General features: G+C 47.0%; 1 protein-coding gene across 6 annotated transcripts in view; it reads left to right on the forward strand.

Annotated features, from left to right (window-relative positions):
- Window positions 1–17,586, forward strand: part of SLC41A3 (solute carrier family 41 member 3) — a 30,721-nt gene extending 13,135 nt beyond the window's left edge. For 5 of the 6 annotated variants that reach the window (XM_064724377.1, XM_064724376.1, XM_064724375.1 and 2 more), the window contains 9 exons: window positions 2,609–2,716; window positions 3,533–3,604; window positions 4,409–4,553; window positions 6,962–7,108; window positions 9,705–9,849; window positions 11,316–11,395; window positions 13,150–13,284; window positions 14,091–14,239; window positions 16,700–17,586. In XM_064724377.1, coding sequence (XP_064580447.1) covers window positions 2,609–2,716; window positions 3,533–3,604; window positions 4,409–4,553; window positions 6,962–7,108; window positions 9,705–9,849; window positions 11,316–11,395; window positions 13,150–13,284; window positions 14,091–14,239; window positions 16,700–16,885 — 1,167 coding nt within the window. In that variant the 3' untranslated portion in view covers window positions 16,886–17,586. Of the gene's footprint in view, window positions 1–1,200; window positions 1,223–2,608; window positions 2,717–3,532; window positions 3,605–4,408; window positions 4,554–6,961; window positions 7,109–9,704; window positions 9,850–11,315; window positions 11,396–13,149; window positions 13,285–14,090; window positions 14,240–16,699 lie in introns of those variants that run through there. The other variant, XM_064724381.1, reaches the window with a different exon arrangement.
- The last annotated feature ends 2,039 nt before the right edge of the window (window positions 17,587–19,625 follow it).

Consider the following 19,625-nt stretch of genomic DNA (forward strand, 5'->3'; position numbering starts at 1 on the left):
ATGTTTTTGTTCTTTCTAGGCCAGTTTTTGTCTCAAAGGACAGACATTTCCTAGGCTTTGTCCAGGTGTCTTCATTCAGGTAGTTTCCTGCCTGCATGGCTCCAAACTGCCCCCTCAGCCCCTCCTCCAGCTGACAGCCCTGCCAGTTGATGGCACAGGCATCATCTGTTTATTCTGTATTCCTGCAGTCACTAACACAATGGAGCCCTGGCTGTTGTAGTATAAATCGTTAAGAATCTTCCCTTAGGCTCTCAGTGAGTCACTAATGAGACTCAAATAGAGGCAATTAAATCAGCTTTTTTTTTATTATTAGTACAGTTGTGTGATTATTAATTGTTCAGAGCTTTCAGGTGTAATTATATGTAAGGCAGAGTCCCAAAAATCATACCTCATATGCTGAAACTTGTGTTTTGATGGCCTGAGACCTGCAAAATCTATTATGTCACAAGGATTGGAGCTTACCTAGATATACCAAAGTTGTATTTCCCAAAGGTGGCATGCACAGAAAATACAAACAGTCGAGTTTTTCTATTGCTTTCTATTTATGTCTTTTTATGTGCAAAATATGCAAGGTCTCAAGTACGAATTTCTGCATGCCTCTGTGCTTTAAACGATTGGGAGTTTTACATTGTGACTGTGGAGCCTGTGTTTTGTCCTCTTTCTTTTGAAGGTGTCAAAGATGTGTTTGGATCTTTATTCTTAATTAAAGAGAGAGCAGAGAGGGGGATATGAATCTTTAAAAGAAATGTCCACCCCTAGCTTTTCTCAGGTAAAGTTCCATGTTAACAAATATAAACAAAACTGTAGTGTGCCAAATAAGGGGATAATTTTTGTGTTGTTAGTTGTTTATGCAACAGTAACATACCTTGCCCATTTTGAAACGTGCCTGTTCCACCACTGCCAGGAAAAATGCCTTTTTTTATTGATAGTAACGTTCTGCCTGTTATCTGCACTTCTGAGGTGCCTTGTTCCACCTGATGCTCAGGACTGGCTTAGCCCCAATTTCATCCATCCTGACTGAGAAGGAAGCTGTGAGACAGACACCACCACCTTCCCACAGCTTCCCATGGCACAGCCAGAGAAAAACACCTCTATACAGGTGTTTATTATTACACCCTGTATATATTTCCAACAGGCTGGCAGCTGAATGTGTCATCATTTGTTGAGTCTGTCCAGCCACCTGGATATTCGGGTTTATAGAATCCCAGCGGATGTGAAAAAGGTGGGTAGGGATGTGCTGGTTTGTTTTGTCCTCCAGTGCCAGAATTCAGGACCACCATGGGTACCAGCCAGCAGCAAGATGGAAAGAATGAACAAATGGATCTTCATGTGATGTGCAGCTAAACTATGAAAATCTGTGCCACAGGATGGCACATGGCTTGGAGGGGGGAGTTTGGATGAGCACCTGAAAGAGAAAACCTTTCAGCACTGGGAAATGTGCAGAGAACCCCCAGGAGCTCAGGACCCTGTGGAGATAGTCAGAGTCTGGAAAATACACAGGAGAGTTTTCCCATTAACCTGTCATTTTTGTAGATTCTTGTTTTACACACCCAAAATGGATTATTGGCAGAGCTAAGGATGGGTTAGATGGACCTTTGATGTGATTCATTGCAGCCACCCTTTCTTCCTTGTATTCTCTCTTAGATGTTGGGTTCGTTACTTTTCCTTCATGCTGAGTGTCCCCATCCTGGGATCCATCCTGATTTAAACCTCTCTGGCCACAGCAGGGCTTTGCCAACACCCTTGAATGCACAGAGGAGGGATGAACTCTATTCCAAGGCACTGTGTGGTACAAAAATTAGAGATGACATCTCAGTCAACAAAGTTTGTTAAGTTTTCAGATTGTCCCTGGTGTTGCAGCTGGTTCAACACCTTTGCAGAGTTCAGCTTCAGAGGAGCAACAACAGTGAAGATATTGGCTCAGCAGTTTGGCTCATGAGATATCTTAATTCAAAACCTTTTTCCAGCTGTACCAAGAATGTGCTTGGTAACAGGAAGATTTAGGAACTGCCTGTGGAGAAGAGATACAAAAATCTCTTTCCTTCCCCCCAGCAGTCTTAGATGCTTGACTTGAAGTTTGGTAAGAAAAGACAAAACACAACTTCTTCTTGTGAGATCATTTCCTACATCTTTGGTTTTGTTCTCATGAGTTTGGATGGCAGTAGAGGTTCCTAGGTGCTAGTCACAGAGGTTCTAGTGTCAGTGCAAAGGATGGAGAACATGCTTTATTTACTTTGGTTTGTGAACCTTAATTACTTTTAACATTGGTCTTGGCTGGTGCTAAAGAGATTTTATTTTATGGGTTTCCAAACTTTAAAGGTTTCAGTTTATAGGTTTCCAGAATTTAAATGTTTTAATTTATGGGTTTCCAAAATCTTCTGTTGCCCCCAGAAAGAAAGATCCTTCTCCATTAGGGCAGTGCTTTGTTGTGCACGAGATGAGAAAGAATACTGCAAGCCGAAAATTCCTCCTTCCCTCCCAAAATGCAAAACATGAAATGGATCAGGGCAGCATCTGTCCCTGTGTGCCCAGGACACCTGGAGGTGCTGGGACAAGGCCCTGGGATGCAGCACCACAGGCTGAGGTCGCTGCCTCTGTTTCCTTGCAGCACTGGGATGTGTTCCGGACCATCACAGAAGTTTTCATCCTGGTTCCTGCCCTGGTTGGCCTGAAGGGAAATCTGGAGATGACACTGGCATCTAGGCTCTCCACTGCTGTGAGTGTTAACAGGCTGGTTAATTGTGGGAGGGGGGTGATTAGCAGGAGGCATCAGGAGATTCTTCATTTATATAATCACGCTGTGTATGAGAGATGCCCTTTTCTGCTAACTAGAAACTAGTGGGGTATGAACATTAAAATAATGTGTTTGCCCTCATTTTGTAACTGGAACAGAGAATTTCCATCTGCACTTTGAAGGTGAATTAATCCCTGGGTGGCCACTTGCTGATATTTGGGGCCCTGTGACACATGAAGGAGACACAGCCAGGGCTGCACAGCTGTCAGCTCCAGTGCTGGATTGCTTTGCTGTGGGTATTGATCCTTGAGGGCTTTCCAGAAATCCTACCCTGGGAGGAGCAGACTGAGGCTTCTTGGAACCTGCAGCAGCTTTTGCTGCTCTGTGTTTGATCTCTTCTATCTCCCTAAGCAATTTTGTTTACTTTGGTCTTTTTTTTTTTTATGCCTCAGGAGAAATTGTAGCTTACTAGAGGAATTTAGGGAGAACAAAGGACAAAAAATGGTTTAATTTTTTCAGCTTTTGGTCTGTGTGGGCTGTGTTGGATATGCCCACTTCACTTTTAGCTGGGTGCCCTGCAACACCTCTGCACCTCCAGTGTGTGAGCCTCTGATGCCCCTGGGACACTGGGCTGGTGGAAAAATGTCAAGAAAGAGGTGCAGGGAAGGCTGCAGGGAGATGTTGGCCTGCATTTGCCTCTCTCTGACAGCCCCTTTCCCCCAGGGAGCAGGTGAAACTGCCTTCAGCAGCCACCTGTACCACAGGAACAGCTTTCAGGGTATCTCTCTTGACTCCTAGGCTAACACTGGACAGATGGATGATGCCCAGAAGCAATGGAAAATGGCCACCTGCAACCTAGCCCTTATCCAGGTGAGTCACTTCAGCTGGGAGATGCAGAAGTCTCTTTTCTCTTGCTCTGTTGCAGACCAGCAGCATCTGTTCCAGCAGTGCTGAATGCAGAGTTGGTGATTTGGGTCAGGAATCCTCAACACAGCGAAGCAGAGCCAGGACTTGACCTCCAGTAAAGCTCTGTGTGGCCCAGAGCTTGTAGTTTAGCTGTAAAACACATCTGGACATTCACTGCCTTTGTGGACAAACTGAACTAATAAAAACTCCTTTTGCACAGGAGCTGTGGCACAATCCCCGTTTCACAGCAGCCCCTGGATAAAGCCTGTCATTCACTGGCACTGTTTGGGAATCAGCCTTGGGCAGGAGGGGAGAGATGGAGAAATTCCCTCCTGCAAAGGCAATTCTTCTGCTTGTTAAAATCCAGGAGCCAGCCTGGAGTTTGCACATGGCAAGAGCTCAGGGCTGGCAGCCTGTGCCTGTGTGCTTTCCCTTATCTCCCTGCACAGCTCCAAGCCTCCCAGGAGTGCAGAGCTGATGGGGAGTCCATTTTTGTCTTGACCAGGGCTATGCACTTGCTGCTGGACTCTGTGTCCTTTGCTGAAGTGTTATCTGCCATTTGCAGACCCCCAGAGATTTTCTGCAAACTTTGTCGGGATTTCTATTTTTGATCTAGCGGAGCCTTGCAGGGATGCTGTTTAAATACCCAAACAATCTTCATCAGTGCCAGGCTTTGCCCTGCAGGCTGTGGCAGAGCTGCAGTGGTGGGGCCAGGGCTGCCAGGAGCAGATGGGGGTGAGTGTTCACCAGCTGTCCTTTGCTCCCCAGGTCCAGGCCACTGTGGTGGGGCTGCTGGCTGCTGTGGCTGCTGTGATCCTGGGAGCCATCTCCAAGGGGTCTGTGGAGCTGAGCCAGGCTGCTGTGCTGTGTGCCAGCAGTGTCACCACGGCCTTCATTGCTGCCCTTTCCCTTGGTGAGTGCTTCTGCCTCCTCAGATCCACCACGCAGCACCCAGGTGGGGGATGAGCTGTCCCTGTGCCACCAGGGAGGCCCAGCTGGCATCCCTCTGGTGTGGCAGAGGGAGAGGGCTGCAGGGAACTGTGGCTGCTGCTTTCATCCTCTCTGCATGCTGCTTGTGCTTCTCTTCCCCCATGGTCTGTTGTTCTCAGCATCCACAGGCAGCAATCAAAGTGTGCTTCACCTGGCACAGGAAAAGTGCCCCAAGCTGTGCCTGGCTGCAGAAACACCCCCACTCTGTGTCTCTGGGGTGTCACACAAGCCATCCATGCTGTCCCTTTTCCAGTGAAGGTGAAATAATGTCACCCAGGGATTGAGGGTCTGGTAGCTGACAAATCCACACTCGAGATGGGTCACCCCACACCTGTGGGCAGCCCTGCAGTCTGCCTGCTGTGAGCTGAACCAGGCACTTCTCTCCCCTGGCTCTTCCCCTTCCAGGGGAATGGGATGGGCTGAGCTGTTCGGAGTGGTTTGAAGCTCTCCAGTTTGTGGGTCTGCCATACGAGGGCAGCATGGTACCCTGAATAGAGCAGCTGGCACAAAGGATGCTGCAAGTTCTCTAAATGAAAGGGACAAGTTAGAACAACTGCATATCCTGAAGCTGGAGTCAGAGGGTGATTGGAGATGCCTTTGGTGGAAAACGTGGGATGAGGCAGTTGTTAAACAACAGCAGCTCAGCCTTCATTGCTCTTCCCTGCAATCTCCTTGCTTGGTGGGGCACAGAGAGGCTTTGCTGCTGTGCTCTCTCAGGTTTGACATCAGATTTTTCCCTGGACATGTCACAGGCAGCCTGTGTGTGGCTGAAGCTGCTGCTTTTATGGCCAGGGAGGGGAGCAGCATGAGCTGTGCTGAGGGGAGGGAGTGTGGCTGTCTGGGAGGGCTGCTGTGGAAATGTCACATTGTGTGAGGATGTGTTTTTGTCTAAGGGATGTTGTACCAGGGAAGATGAACATTTCTTGGGGTAGAACTGATGCTCCTCTGCATGCTCAGCTTTGGAGGGGCTGTAGACAGGCACAGGGAGGCTGTGAGCTGGAGGAAATCACCATTTCTTGGGCTGGAGGGAATCACCGTTTCTTGGGCTTCTTTCAGTGCAGCCTGTCAGCCACAGAAGGACTTTGAAGGGATGTCTAGTCCCTTGTCTCAAGGCTGCCTTTGCTAGTTAGCTTATTCCAGGTGCTTCTTCCACATTGCTGTGAGAGATCTGATAGCTGAGGTGTAGCCATGATATTTTCTGAAAAATCCTTTCCTTAGGATTTTTCCTCCTGGGAAGCTGAGACACCTCAAGAACAAAATGTAAACCATAGTTATCTGCTGCTGTGGAATGCGACAGGTGCATCTGGGATTGGTCTCATAGAGTTGTTTCTAATTAATGGCCAATCACAGTCAGCTGGCTCAGACTCTGTCCGAGACACAAGCCTTTGTTATTCATTCTTTTTTTTCTATTCTTAGCTTATCTAGCCTTCTGATGAAATCCTTTCTTCTATTCTTTTAGTATAGTTTTAATATAATATATATCATAAAATAATAAATCAAGCCTTCTGAAACATGGAGTCAGATCCTTGTCTCTTCCCTCTTCCTTAGACCCCTGTGAACATGGTCACACTGAGGGATTCCCACATGTTCACCAGGGTTTGGGGTTTGTGCTCCTAAACTTGGGCAAGTAAAACCTCTCTTCTCCCCAGCAGTGCTGAAAAGCAGCTCAATATTCCAGGTGCACCTCAGAGGACAAGGGAAGAGATGTGGGCAGCCACCATAACCCCTTGACTCTGGGACTGCTCACAGCATCAATATCCACCCAAAGCAATTTAAAGCAGCCCCAAAGGCTCTGGGACATGAGGGCTGAGTCTGATGGCTGGGCTGAAATGCAGGCCACTGTAAGGCAGCTCATTGCTCCTTGGTGGTTCAAACTTTGAGAAATTTCAGTCTAATATGGAAAATATCTTTGTGCTGTGGAATCCAGAGGAGGGGATGGCACCAAGAGGCTGCTGCATGCCTGCTGTGTGCTTATCTATGAGTGTGCTTCGTGCCTGCTCCTGCTTCAAGGCAGCAAAGATTAGGCTGCTCAGGAGGGGAGCTTCTACATTTGAGCTGCCTGCTGGTGTCTGCTTTGATCCCTGGAATTTGCCTGTGTGCCTCTGGGCCCTTGGTGCAGTTTATAAGGACAGAGTCGTGCACTTCAGGTTGGTGAAAACAAAAGGACAAATTCCTGGGGGTGCCCAGTCTCCAGCTGCACGGTGCTGTTGTGGGTATCGTGTTTCTTGCTTCTTGCTTCTCTTAGACCCCCACATCCTGACCCAGAGCAGCAGCTCTGGGGTAAAACACAGCCAAATGCTCTCTCTGATGCCTGCTCTGTGTCTTCTCTAGGTCTGGTGATGATTGGTGTGATCATTGGAGCCAGGAAAGTTGGGATCAACCCAGACAATGTCGCCACACCCATAGCAGCAAGCCTGGGAGATTTGATAACCCTTTCCCTCCTGGCAGGAATCAGCAGCACACTCTTCAAATACATAGGTACAGTGTTCAGCAGGGAGCTGCAGCTCAGCAAGGGAGCTCACAAATCCTTCTGAAATTACTGCAGGCTGCCCCAGCATTTCTGGCATGATTCAGAATGGAGGCTGTCATGTCACTGGGGTAGAAAAACGACAAAGAGGCTTTTTCCAGACTGTCTTTTAGTAACAAACTGGAAGGCAGAGCCTAGTAAACACAAGTGGGATTTGTCAAAGAAATGACCAACATGTATTGTGCAGCTTTGGAACAGGAGGCTGACATATGTGACACTGACTCTGTTCCTCGATCTGTCACTAGCCAGCAGAACTCCTTCCTGTGCATGGATGGGTAACAGCAGCTCCTGCTTCACAAGCAATTCCAGGGGTTTGGCACTAGTGAAATATTCTTGTATCCTCTCACATGGAGAGCCATGGATGAACAAGATACTCAGTTGGAGGGAGGTAGCCTGCAGTGTTTTGTGCCTGCAGGACTCCGAGTAGGAGCTGTGGTCTGGGGTTGGCTGTGCTGCTGTTTGCCAAAGGCTTGGGCACCTGATGACCCTCAGAAGTTCAAAACATTGGTGATATATCTGTTGCTTTTAAAGTGTTGGGCTATTTACTGTGAGCCTAAGCTAGAACAGAAATGGGAAAATAAAAAGATGCAGCAAACTCAATTCCATTTGAAACCCAAACTGTTGCTCCAGACTGAGCAGAAGCATGAGGCAGCTGTTCTCAGTTTGCATAACTCATTCCATGTGCAAGCACAAGTGAGGGAGTGAAGGAGCCCACACTGCAGGGAGAGGCCTATGAATTGCTTCCATCCTGTCCTCCTTGAGCTTCAGAGGCGCGCTTTTTTTTAATAGGATTTTTCCATGATGCCATTGCACCTGCCTCTGTAAAGCTAATCTGTCTTTCAGTTGCTGAGCCTCAGATAATATCTCCCAGGGAGCACAGGGCAGAACAGCATGATAACCCCTGTGGCTGTGACCAGAGAGCATTTCTAGGGTTGCCAGAGTAGTTTGAAGAGCTTTTTGAGATGGAAAATTGTCAGCACACAGACACCAAGTCGTTGGGAGCATGAAGTGAAGCAGGTAGAAGGACGGCACTGCTGATGGTGCTTGAACAAATCCATTTCCCTGCCCAGTGTGTAATAAGGTGCAGGTCACACTCTAAAAACTTCTGGGTCCTACCAAAATGTGTATGTATCCATCAAAAATACTGATGAGCCTGTGAAGTTTGAAGTACTGTGTGCCACCTGATGCAGCACCTTCTCCTTCTGCAGAATATCCTCTTGCCAGAGAAGATTCTCTATTTATTTTTTTTTAATTGGCTCTGGTTCTTCTCAGTCCTGCATAAAGGAGATAGAAACTGTGCCAAAGGGTTTCAGCTTGGTATGGGCTGCCTGTGAGAGAATGTAGCAGAACTGGAATGTGGAGCCTGAAGAGCATTCATCCCACCAGGAGCCTTTCTGTGGGCTCTGATAAGGTTTGATCAACTCCAGTACTCTGTGCCTGCTTTATTTAAGAAGGAATTTATTGCTCAAAACAACACATGGTGTGGGTAAGAGACCCAGTTCAGCAGCTGAGTCTGTCAGACAACCCACCTGTCCTGGATGACTCCAGGGGGTGAAGTGCAGTGACAAAACTCAGTGGAGATGCATTTCAGTGCCATTGAAGCCTCTCATGAGGAGTTGCACCTCTTTGTGTGAGAGCCTTTCACTCCCAGCAGATGCCATCACGTCAGTGCTGTCTCATCCAGGTAGCCCAAGGCCCTGGCAGTGGTGTTGTTAAAAATGCACACTTGGAGCTGCTTCATCTCCCAGATTACCTGCAAAGCCAGCATTACATCCCACTGCCTTTGGCCCCAGCTCAGAGACCAGATGGAGAGCTTTGTTGAAGAAGCATTTTTGTATCAAAAGGGCTGGCATCAGCCCCATTGCTCGAAGGTGTTTCTCATGCTTCTGAGTCATGTTTATTTTCTTTTAGTGCTGCACATCTTATTTTTTAATTTCTTTGCTTCTAAAGATCCAAGGCTATGCCTCTGCTGAATGGAAAAAGCACCTAATGGAAACACATGCAAGCTAGCACAAAAGAAAACCCCAGATCTGAACTGGCTGATATGTGCCAGAGAACATTTGTTCCTATAGAGCAGACCAGCTGCTCAGCAATTCTGCTAGCTCCCCTCCTAAAGTGCCTCTTACCTCTTGTTTTAGGTGAAGGTATGAGGTGTCTGCCCTGAGTGGGGTACAGCTTCCACACAGGAGTTTCCCCCTTGCCCTGCTGTTTGATTTGCACCCTGAAGCCAGAAATTTTGTAACTTTTTATATTTCTTAGTTGGAGATGAAATTGGAGAGTTGTTCGTCTTCAAATATAGCTTGCTTTGAATCCTGCTGATTTTCAAACTGCATCCTCTAGCAGTGAATTTCAGGGATTAATTATGGATTTCTGTGGTGGAATGAGGTGGTTTTGTGAGGACTATCCTGCTTCATGTGATTTTTTCCTCTAACGTAACTCAGTTGGAGCAAGAATCCTGCTGCATTTCTTCCCATCTTTGTGCATTACGATTTTGGCAACCAGTGAAGCTACGGTTTAATTTAATTCAACATTTCTTTTCCCTGCCAGATGTGAAGTACCTTTCTCCTCTGATCTGTGCTGTGTTCATTGTCATGATCCCTCTCTGGGTTGCCATTGCCAAGCAAAGTCCTTCCCTGGCTGAAGTGCTGAAGTCCGGCTGGCAGCCGGTCATTGTTGCCATGAGCATCAGCAGGTAAGGGAGGCACAGCTCCCACCCTGTGAGCACCCTGCACACACCTGGGCTCGCTCAGAGGGACACCAAGGGGACACTGCCAGGGACAGCAGCAGGGGGTTTGCCCTGAGCTTCTCAGCCATTGGTGACTCTCCAACAGACTCTCTTCTGAGTCTGTACAGTTTGTAGTGCTGTGTGCCAGCTGCAGCCCCTTCTCCTGCTGCAGAATATCCTCTTTGTGGGGGTACCACTTGTCAGTTTTTCTGGGTCTGGATTGAAGGCACTTGAAACAGTAATTCGTGTTGGGATTCAGGTGTTTATTATTTGTTATCAGTAAAACAGTCTCCCTACTGTGAGTTCAGCAGCAAGTTACAAGATGGCCAACAATCTCTTGTTACAAGATCTTTTAAGACTAAACTATCCAATTAAGAATTAACACCTGGATTATTTTCCCTTTTAACCCAATAATTGATCTCAAAGAGCCCCCAATATGGACTTTTCTGCCCAATTACGAAATGCCACCCAAACCCATGAAGAAGGAGGATGAAGAAGAAACCCAGGACGACACCCTGTGCCCTCCATCTTTCTTCCATCCACAACATACTAAAAATCCCAAAACCTAAATTTCTCACCAAGTGATAGACCTACACTGGTCTCTATAATCTATTCCACACTTTTGTGGATTCCAGTCTATCTTGAAGTCTAGGCAACTTTCTCCATGAATGAGAGTCAAAGTTAGTGCTCCTCTGGGGGTCAGGGCACCCCAGAGCAGACACAGAAATATTCCCAGTGCTCTGGATTTCCACACCTCTTGCCAGAGAAGATTCTCAATTTTTTTTTTAATTGCCTCTGGTCCTTCTCAGTCCTGCATAAAGGAGATACAAACTGTGCCAAAGGGTTTCAGTCTGTCTCCCTTATTTGCGAGACAGCTGATAAGGAGCCCCCAAAGGACTGGGAAAAGCAAATCATTCTGAGTCTCACTCACACATCCAGGCACCACATGGGTGAAAGCCAGCAAATTGAAAGCACAGATAATGATCATCACAAATTGACAGGCTTTGATCATCACAGATTGTCAGGCTTCAACCTCATTCTTATCCAGCTGTAAAGAGAAAATACTGGTAAATGTAGAGCCAGGGAGTTCCTTCTTCCTGTGGTACAAACTGAGATCTGGAAGAGAATTTTAAAAAACTGCTAAGTCCAGTATAGAAGGGTAACAAAACTTTGTGGGAGGATGATAATGCTTTTCTAACCACTACCAGTTTTGCTTGGGGGTGGGCAAGGAGATCCTTATGAATCATTATGCCGTTAACAAAATCTATAATGTTTTCTGTTGGTGGAAGCTGAGCTGTAAAGGAGTGCATGGTGAGCAGTCCAATCTGGCAGTGGGGAAGATGCAGTAACCCATGGCAGGGTACTGTTTTCAGTGTGGGAATTGCCCTGGGAAAAGATTGGTCCGACCTCATTTGCTGTCCTTTTTTTAACAGCATTGGTGGGCTCATCCTGGACAAAACTGTGACTGACCCAAACTTTGAAGGCATGGCAGTTTTCACACCTGTGATTAATGGTAGGTTGGACATGGAGGTTCTATGCATGCTTTTATTTATACCTCTCCTTCCTCCCAAGGCTTCTGGCATCCACCATTGCCCCTACACAGAGATCAGTGTTCAATTCCCTGCTCCCATCATGAGTGGAAGTGAAGCTACTGGTCCCCATCATGTTCCTGTTTATGTTTTGAAATGTCTCTGGAGCAAAACAGCAGCGAGGACAGAGCTGTGCAAAAAGGTTAACAGCATCTCTGAGAGCTACATTGACACTTTTCATAAAATCAAACCTACTGGGATGTCTCAATAAATCCATTTCCCCTTGTTTCCTTCCCTCCACTCAGTGATTTGTGTGGTGCAATCATCTCCTATACAGAATGTTGATAACTAGTAATATAATAAGATTATACATGTGTATGAATCTGAGAGATTATATGCATGGATTGGATATAATTGGGTATATATATATATATATAAACATTTTGTGTGCATATTCATTTATATTTATATTTGTAATTTTTGTATGCATGAGATAAATATATATCTTTATATATATGTAAAGATTATATGCATGGATTGGATGTAATTGGACTTTTATGTATATATCTCAATATATTTTGTGTGTACATTTATACTTATATTTATATTTACATTACTTATTTTTTTTATATTGATATGTGCATGAGCTAAATATATATCTTTATATATACATAAAGATTACATGCATGAATTGGATATAATTGGATTTTTAATATATATATCTCAACATATTTTGTGTGCATTTATATTAATATTTATTTATATTTTATATTCACAGTACTTTTATGCACACACCTATCAGCACAAACTGCTGGGGATCCTGGTATCACTGAAGATCCACTAGCTTAATTTTCTGCTATTATAACATTCTTGTAGGACAGGCCCATTCCAAGGGAAACCCAGGCTCCTAGGGCCTTGTGCCACCCTCAAAGCTCTTCACTCTGCCTGTGCAAAGCCTGGCAGTGCATGGCTCAGACAGGTCCATCTTCAGCTGCAGAGACAGCCTGAATATTTTCACTTTGATTCCCATCTGGGAAATCTCATATTTAATGATGATTTCTTCTCCAAGGAAGGGAAGGCATGAGAAGCCTGTAGCATCTGGCTCACCCTTATCTTTTCTGTGGCATTTCCACCCTGAAAATACTTAGGGTGGTGGAAGTTTGTTCCATAGATAATTTTCCCTCTATAGCTGCTTTTTCATGTTTGCTGCAATTAATCAGCCTGGAATTAATTAATTTACTTTAATTAGCTAACATTTTTGGGTTCTAATTCATCCTCATGATTCCTTCTCATTGAACAAGTGTGTTAGGTACCTTCAGACAGTCATATAATCACTCTCTGTGATGTTTTGTTGTCTTTCATACAATAGTATTTCTCTGAATGAGTAAATCCAAGAAGTGGCCATGAGCATCCTCTGCACTGCTTTCCCCAGGTGTTGCTCACAGACAGGTGCAATTTCATCATCTCCAGAGGCCACATCCAGTGCTGGGGAGAAAGGGAAAATGTTTTCAGCCAGCAGTCAGAGGAACATAATTTTTGGAGCCTTCCTGATTTTCAGGAGCTGTTCCTGAAATGTGAATAGTGCAGCACCCCTAGGGATGCAGGGGTCAGGTTTGCTCTTTCCCTCACTGCTGCTCTCAGTGAATGCAGATTGACTCACCCTAGGCTGGGTTTTGGAATCCTGTTTCCTGCTGTAGTGAACGTGGTTTCCAGGTTTTCTGTGTTTTTGTCCTCACAGGTGTTGGAGGGAATCTGGTTGCCATCCAAGCCAGCCGAATTTCTACATTCCTGCACTTCTGGAGCATGCCTGGAGTTTTGCCATACAAGATGAGGCAGAACTGGCCCAACCCATGCACCACGTTCTTCTCATCAGGTACACCCTGAGCCCTTGGTGTCTCTCTGTCCTCACAGGCGGCTCCTTTCCCAAGCCTCTGTGGTGAAGCACTGCCTGGGTTTCAAAGGCAGAATTTTTCCCTCTCTCAGAGAAAACTCAGATCAGAGAGGAAGCATCCTTGCAGTGGGCAGCATGAAAAAAAAGGCTTAAGGCATATTTGCTCAGTGGCATGCAAAGAAAGTGGCCTTCAGGGAGCACTAAGGAAAGTAATTGAAAAAGAATCTTAGATTTGATCTAACAGAAAGTCATTTTAATGGCCAGCCTACAGCCATCACCTGTGGACAGAGCAGTGAATAGACCATAATCTTGCTGAATATCAGCAATTCCTCTACCTTCAGCACTGGAAATACTTAAGAATCAGCAAAACTCAATTTTGGGTCTGTTGTCTTTATAGAGTTCCTCTTGATTTTCCCTGTTAGGTTGAGAGTTAGTGCTAGATCAAACTATAAACTGGGAAAATCTGTTGCAGTGAGGCAGAGCAGAAGTTGTGGGAGGCAGAGAGCAGCTGAGAGGAGTGTTTGCAAGAATCACAGAGGAGTGTTTGCAAGAATCACAGAGCAGGGTTTGCAAGAACCACAGTGGATCAGCACGGAGCACAAAGCCTTTGGCATGCAGTTCCAGTGCTAGACAAAGCTGCTGGGCTGATCCTGCAGATGCTGCCTGTGTTTGTGTGATCTAGAGAAGGCATTAGCAATGGGGTTGGTGGAGGGTTTATGCATTAAAATATTCACTGTGTCCTGTCCTCCCAGCTGCTGTTACCCCTGTTTCTGTCTCTGTCTCTGCAGGGGTGAATTCCAAGTCAGCCCGAGTGCTGTTCCTGCTGGTCATCCCAGGGCACCTGGTGTTTCTCTACACTATCCACCTGCTGCAGGGGGGCCACACATCCCTGTCCTTCACCTTTGTGATGTTCTACCTGACTGCTGCTCTGCTGCAGGTAAACCCCAAACTCCCACCCAAAAGGAGTCTATCAGATAACACAAAACCAGCATTCTCCAGGTTTAAAAGGAGTCACAGTAAAACATTCAGCAGCAGCAGCCTCTGCTTCCTGCCATTTCAGGTGTGCTTCTGCCAAGAATCATGTGCATTCTGTAGCTCCTGTAATGCTGCACCCAAATTGCCAGGCTCTAGTTTCCCACATGAGCACAGCTGTGCTTTAGGGTGAGAGGAGGAAAAACTTCTCAACATCCACTGAGCTGCAGTAAGTGTGCAGAGACACACTTAGCAAGAAGTACCTTGCTTTAGAATGTTCACTCCTTGGGTCTCTAAGCTGCAAATATTTCCAGGCTGCCACTAGTTACCCCCAGCAAGGTGAAAAGCAGTGAACAGCAGCCAGCAGTTTTCCCCACCCATTTTGGAAACCACTGTCACATTTTATGGTGAAAACCTAGGGAATCGCTCTGGGCAGGGCCATGTGGGCAAAAAACAAAGGGGAAGCCCAGGCCTTGAGCAGTTAGTCTTCAGAAGTGAAAGCTCCTGGTAGGCAATGAGCAGATCATCTGATTTGTTCTGCTTTTCCTGCTCTGTAAACTTTATTTTTCTCACTCAGAAATGCATGTGGCTGTTGCCTGAACTCACAGAGGCTCTGACTTCACTTGCCCTTTTAAATGAGTGATTCATTGATTTGCATGATGAGGTGGCTGACTCTCACTTTGCCTTACAAGCAGCCTTGTGTCTGAGGGTGAATTCCTTGTGTGTGTAAACAATCAGTTTTCCTCGACCTTTGCACAGCCCTAAGCCCAGAAGCACAGCCACAGTTTAAAGGAAAATATTTATTCTTCTCTTTATGCATGGAGGTAACTCCTCAACCAAAGCCAGGCATGAAAATGCAAGAATAAATGACAGCACAAAGAGCAGCATCCCAGCAACAGCACTGACCCCAAAAGATTCCCATGGAGGCCAGTGGAGGAGGGCATACTCAGCCTGGCCCTTTTTCCCCTCTGTTATCCTTTATAAAGAAAGGCAGAAAGAAAAAGGGTTGGAGGGAAAGTTTGGGATTAACTAGTCCAAAGTAGAGAGACTTGGGGAAAGTCTGGTTAACAGCCTTTAAACTGCCAAATTTCTGTAGGAAGGGACAGAATAATATTTGCTATGTGGTCATTAGGGGAGGAAACATGAAATCATGGATTTCAAATGGAAAAAGGCAGATTTATGTTAGGCCTTGGGAAAAACAAAAATGGGGGGAAAAAGCTGTGGGATTGATTGCTTGGAGTGTGGCATCTCCATTTGTGAGATGTTGTTTAGTACAAGTTCAACAAATTTTCCATCAGGAAAGATGTGGATGTATTTGATCCTGAATTGAGGAAGACAAATGATCTATGTAAAACTCTCGAGTTTCCAGCCAGCTGTAGTTTCTGTGATTCTGTTATTTAATTTACTTCCCCCATCTCTCCTCCTCCCTTTCTCCCAACCCAGCTTGCAGTTTTCACCTTTAGAAATGCTGCCTCAGGCTTTGGTTCCTGATGTGCTGTGGTCTCCCATGGAGGGACCACAGATGTGGGGTGCAAATTCTCTCTCCCTTCTTAATTCAATTAACTAGACAGTCTTTAATCTTTAACCAAAATATTTTTTTCTGCCATCTGTTTATCAGAATTGGGAATGAAATAAGAATTAAAAGAAATCACAACAAAGATTTTTAAACTGTTGAGATGAAAAAAAAAATTTTTTTTTTTTATCATGTCAGTTCTGCTTGGGATGGCTTTGATGTAAAAACTGCCTCAAACTCCAGTTGTCCACTGAGACTTTTAGGAAAAACAAAGTAGACATGATCTGAATTTCTAATGGAAAAAAAAGGATGAAGAAAAAAAACCCTGGCTACGAACTTGTCCTTTGGGGTTGCCTGCATATTCACAGAAACCTTCATCTGGTGGAGTGAGTGGGAGCACTCCTGCTGAAGGCACAGGGATAGAAATTGTACCTTTGGGAGATGCTTTTGGTGTGGCCAGGCTCTGGTTTGGGCAGGCAGTGCTGGTGAGCAGTTCAGGCAGGGTCTTTGCACTTGGGGCTGGCAGCAGAGGGCTGTGGGTTATGTGATAGGGTAGGAGCCAGCTACACCCATGCCATGCCATGCCATGCCATGCCATGCCATGCCATGCCATGCCATGCCATGCCATGCCATGCCATGCCATGCCATGCCATCTTGTCCATCCCGTCTCGTCCATCCCGTCTCGTCCATCCCGTCCCGTCCATCCCCTCCCATCCCATCCCATCCCATCCCATCCCATCCCATCCCATCCCATCCCATCCCATCCCATCCCATTCCAGAGAGGAACCCCAGCTCTCTGGGAAGCTGTGCATGCTCAGTGACCCCGTTAGCTCTGGTTCCCTGGCCATGGCAGCTCCCTTTGGCTCTGGGCCCAGGGTTTGTCTGTCTCCTTCTCTCTGTTTCCCCTCCCAGGTGGGGATCCTGCTCTACGTGGCCGACCTGCTCGTGCGCCTGATGTGGAGGAAGGCTCTGGACCCAGACAATTTCTCCATCCCCTACCTCACAGCCCTGGGGGACCTGCTGGGCACTGGGTTCCTGGCCATCTGCTTCCGCCTGGTGTGGCTCATCCATGGCACAGACATGAACCTGGGCAACTGAGAGTGCCTGTGCTGCTCTCGCCCCTGCTGTGACACGGTGCCCCCCTCCAGTGAATGCCTGGCACTCTGTGCTGGCTCACCTGGCTGGGCTGGGCCCCCCCTGCCACCCTGCCCACCCCCTGCCCTCCCCACCGTGCCTTACAGCCAGCCCCAGCAATCAGCACCCACAAACTCCTGCCCTCAGAGGGGAGCAAAGCGGATTGAAGGAGCACCCCCTGCTCACACCTGCAAACAGGGCAACAAGGAGCAGTTGGGCCACTGGGGAGGACGGAAAAGAAGAAGGGAGGAAGGAGCATTTGGGCCATGGTGTCAATCCCCAGCACTGAGACAGCCCTGAGGCTGCTCCAGAGCCTGCCCAGGTCACTGTGTCTGATCCTGCCAGGGGATGCTGCAGCCCCTCCATCCTCTGACTTTCCACCAAGGGAAATTCTTTATTCACCCCACTTTTCTCCTGCTCCTGGAGTAGCAGAGCAACCAGGTCAGAGCTCAATATCTGAGGCAGTGAGCTGCTGGCTCATGCCCAGTGGAGGTTATCTAGGGATACCACCTACCTGCCCTGCCAGCATCCCTGGTCTCTGACCAAAAAGCTGGTTATGTTGCATTTTAGGGGCAGGAAGGTTTGTTTTTACGGTTTATGAAATGTCCAGTAGTTCAAATGTTTATAGAAACACACACATAAATAAAGTGGGTAAAAAAAAAAGAGTAATGCTGTGGATTTGCTGGTTGATTTTTCTTGCCACGACTCTGCCTGGTTTTAGTACTTACTTGTCAGGTAGAACTTCTTGGTTTTTTTCTCATCCATTCAGGATTGGACAACACAATTTTAATAGGGTTTCAGGAAAATCAGTGTTTCCTAACAAAGAATGTTTTGACACCCATATGTTTCAGGTCAGAATTAAAGCCTGTCCCACAGTCACCATCCACTCTTTAACAATTGCTTTGGAATCAGTCCAGGAGCTGCCTGTGTTGGTCTGGGTGAGGATCAGGCACGAGGCTGTGGCCAGTGACTCCTTGGGTCCTTGCTCCAGGGTGGCAATCTGAGGGAGGCTACCATCAGAGAGGCTTCTGGGGCTGGAAGCAGCCAATTCTCACTGAAACTGAAGAAGCACTCGAGTCCTCCAGATAATAAGATGCTGAAGAGTCAGGAGCTGAGGAGATGGATCAAACCTTTGAAAAATGTCACTGGGCCTCACCTTTATTAATTATCTACCTTCTTGTTGGAGAAGGGAAAAGGGGAGGTCAAGTCCCCCATGATGCCTTATTTAAGGACCTGGCCAGCTCTAAAACACTTGAACCTCAGCTGTGTTGAGTGCCTGCTGGCCTTGGGTGTTTCATTGCTCCCAGCTCTGAGCTGGTGTCACTGCAGAGCTGAGGCCCCCGCATGGGTTCCACACATGGCTGAGGGTCCCTAACAGTGAAAGCTGAGCAGCTCTGGGCTGCCAGGCATGGGGAAAGCACTCCCTGGGAAAAAAAAAAAAAAGCTATTTTTTGAGGAGGGAGGAAAGCCGCCCCTTTCCCCAAGTTTCCCCTTCTTTTTTTTTTTTGCCATGAAGGACAAATTGCCTGGTGCTGCTGAGCTGGAGAGGCTGTGCACAGCAGGGAGGGTTCAGCACACACTGCCCTGCCTTGGGTGTGGCTTGATCCCTGCTGCAGCCCGTGGGGAAAGCAAAGCTTCTGACTGCCAGTCCCAGTGTGAGGGGCACCTTAGAGGATGTGTATGTAGATATTTTAACAACTTCAGCTTAGTGCTTTACTTTGCAAAGCTTTAATAGCTCAGACTTGGCATTGGCTTGAGCAGGCCTGGCAAGTGACTCCTCCTTCCTCAGCACCATTTTCCTCCTCCTTGCTGCATTGTCCCCACCAGCTCAGAGAGGTTCTCTCTGGTGCTTGTGCTGGTCTTGTGAATCAGGTGAGGCTGGTGCTAAAGCCAAGCTGCTGGGGACACCCCAGCCCTCTACAGGATCCTGAACATGTGAAACTCCTTCTGCTTTTCTCTTATTAACACAGGTTTGGCCCTGCTTCCTCCAATCCTGAAAAAGACCTAGACTGGAGCCAGTGGCTGGTGCAAGGGACCCCATCACACTCCTCCGGCATCAAACCCCAGTGCCCAATGCACAGCTGCTTCTCTGCTGTGTGCTTGCAGCAAAGCCCTGGCACTGGCATGTCCCTTCACTGGGGGATTTCTGGGCAGGACTCAGCTTAATGTGGTTGTCACTGTTGACAGAGGATGGGATGGGAACACGTAATGGATGCCATCTGTGTCCTACTTGTGGCACTCAGCTGTGCCAAGGTGACCCATGCTGTACCATGTGCTGGGATTGGGGTTCCCCCCTGCAGGAGGCTCCGGGGCTCAGGGGTGCTGTGGGGCAAGGACAGAGGGCACAGCAAGATGTGCTGCTCTCCAGGGCACGCCTTGGTGGGCAGCCAAGCTTCAGCCTTGTGCCTCTGGGCTTAGTGCAGAGAAAGGCACTTAAGATTTAAAATTGCTTCCAGCCTCAAGAGAAATGATATAACCAAAGGAAATGGTTTCAATAAAAAGGGATTTTTCTCCTTTTTTTTTTTTTTTAATAAGGGCAGTGAGAGGCTAGTTATTTGGCTGCTCAGCCTGTTTACTCTTTCCTCTTTTTTTCTTGTCTGTGCAAATGAGAAAGGGTCTTTGCTAACAGAGCTGATATGTAACCCCAGAGCACAGCTTGGATCAGCATTCCTGTGACTCTGTCTGAACTTGCTCCTCTAAGAAA

The sequence above is a fragment of the Zonotrichia leucophrys genome, chromosome 12, assembly GCF_028769735.1.
Source record: "Zonotrichia leucophrys gambelii isolate GWCS_2022_RI chromosome 12, RI_Zleu_2.0, whole genome shotgun sequence".
Classification (NCBI taxonomy): Eukaryota; Metazoa; Chordata; class Aves; order Passeriformes; family Passerellidae; genus Zonotrichia; species Zonotrichia leucophrys.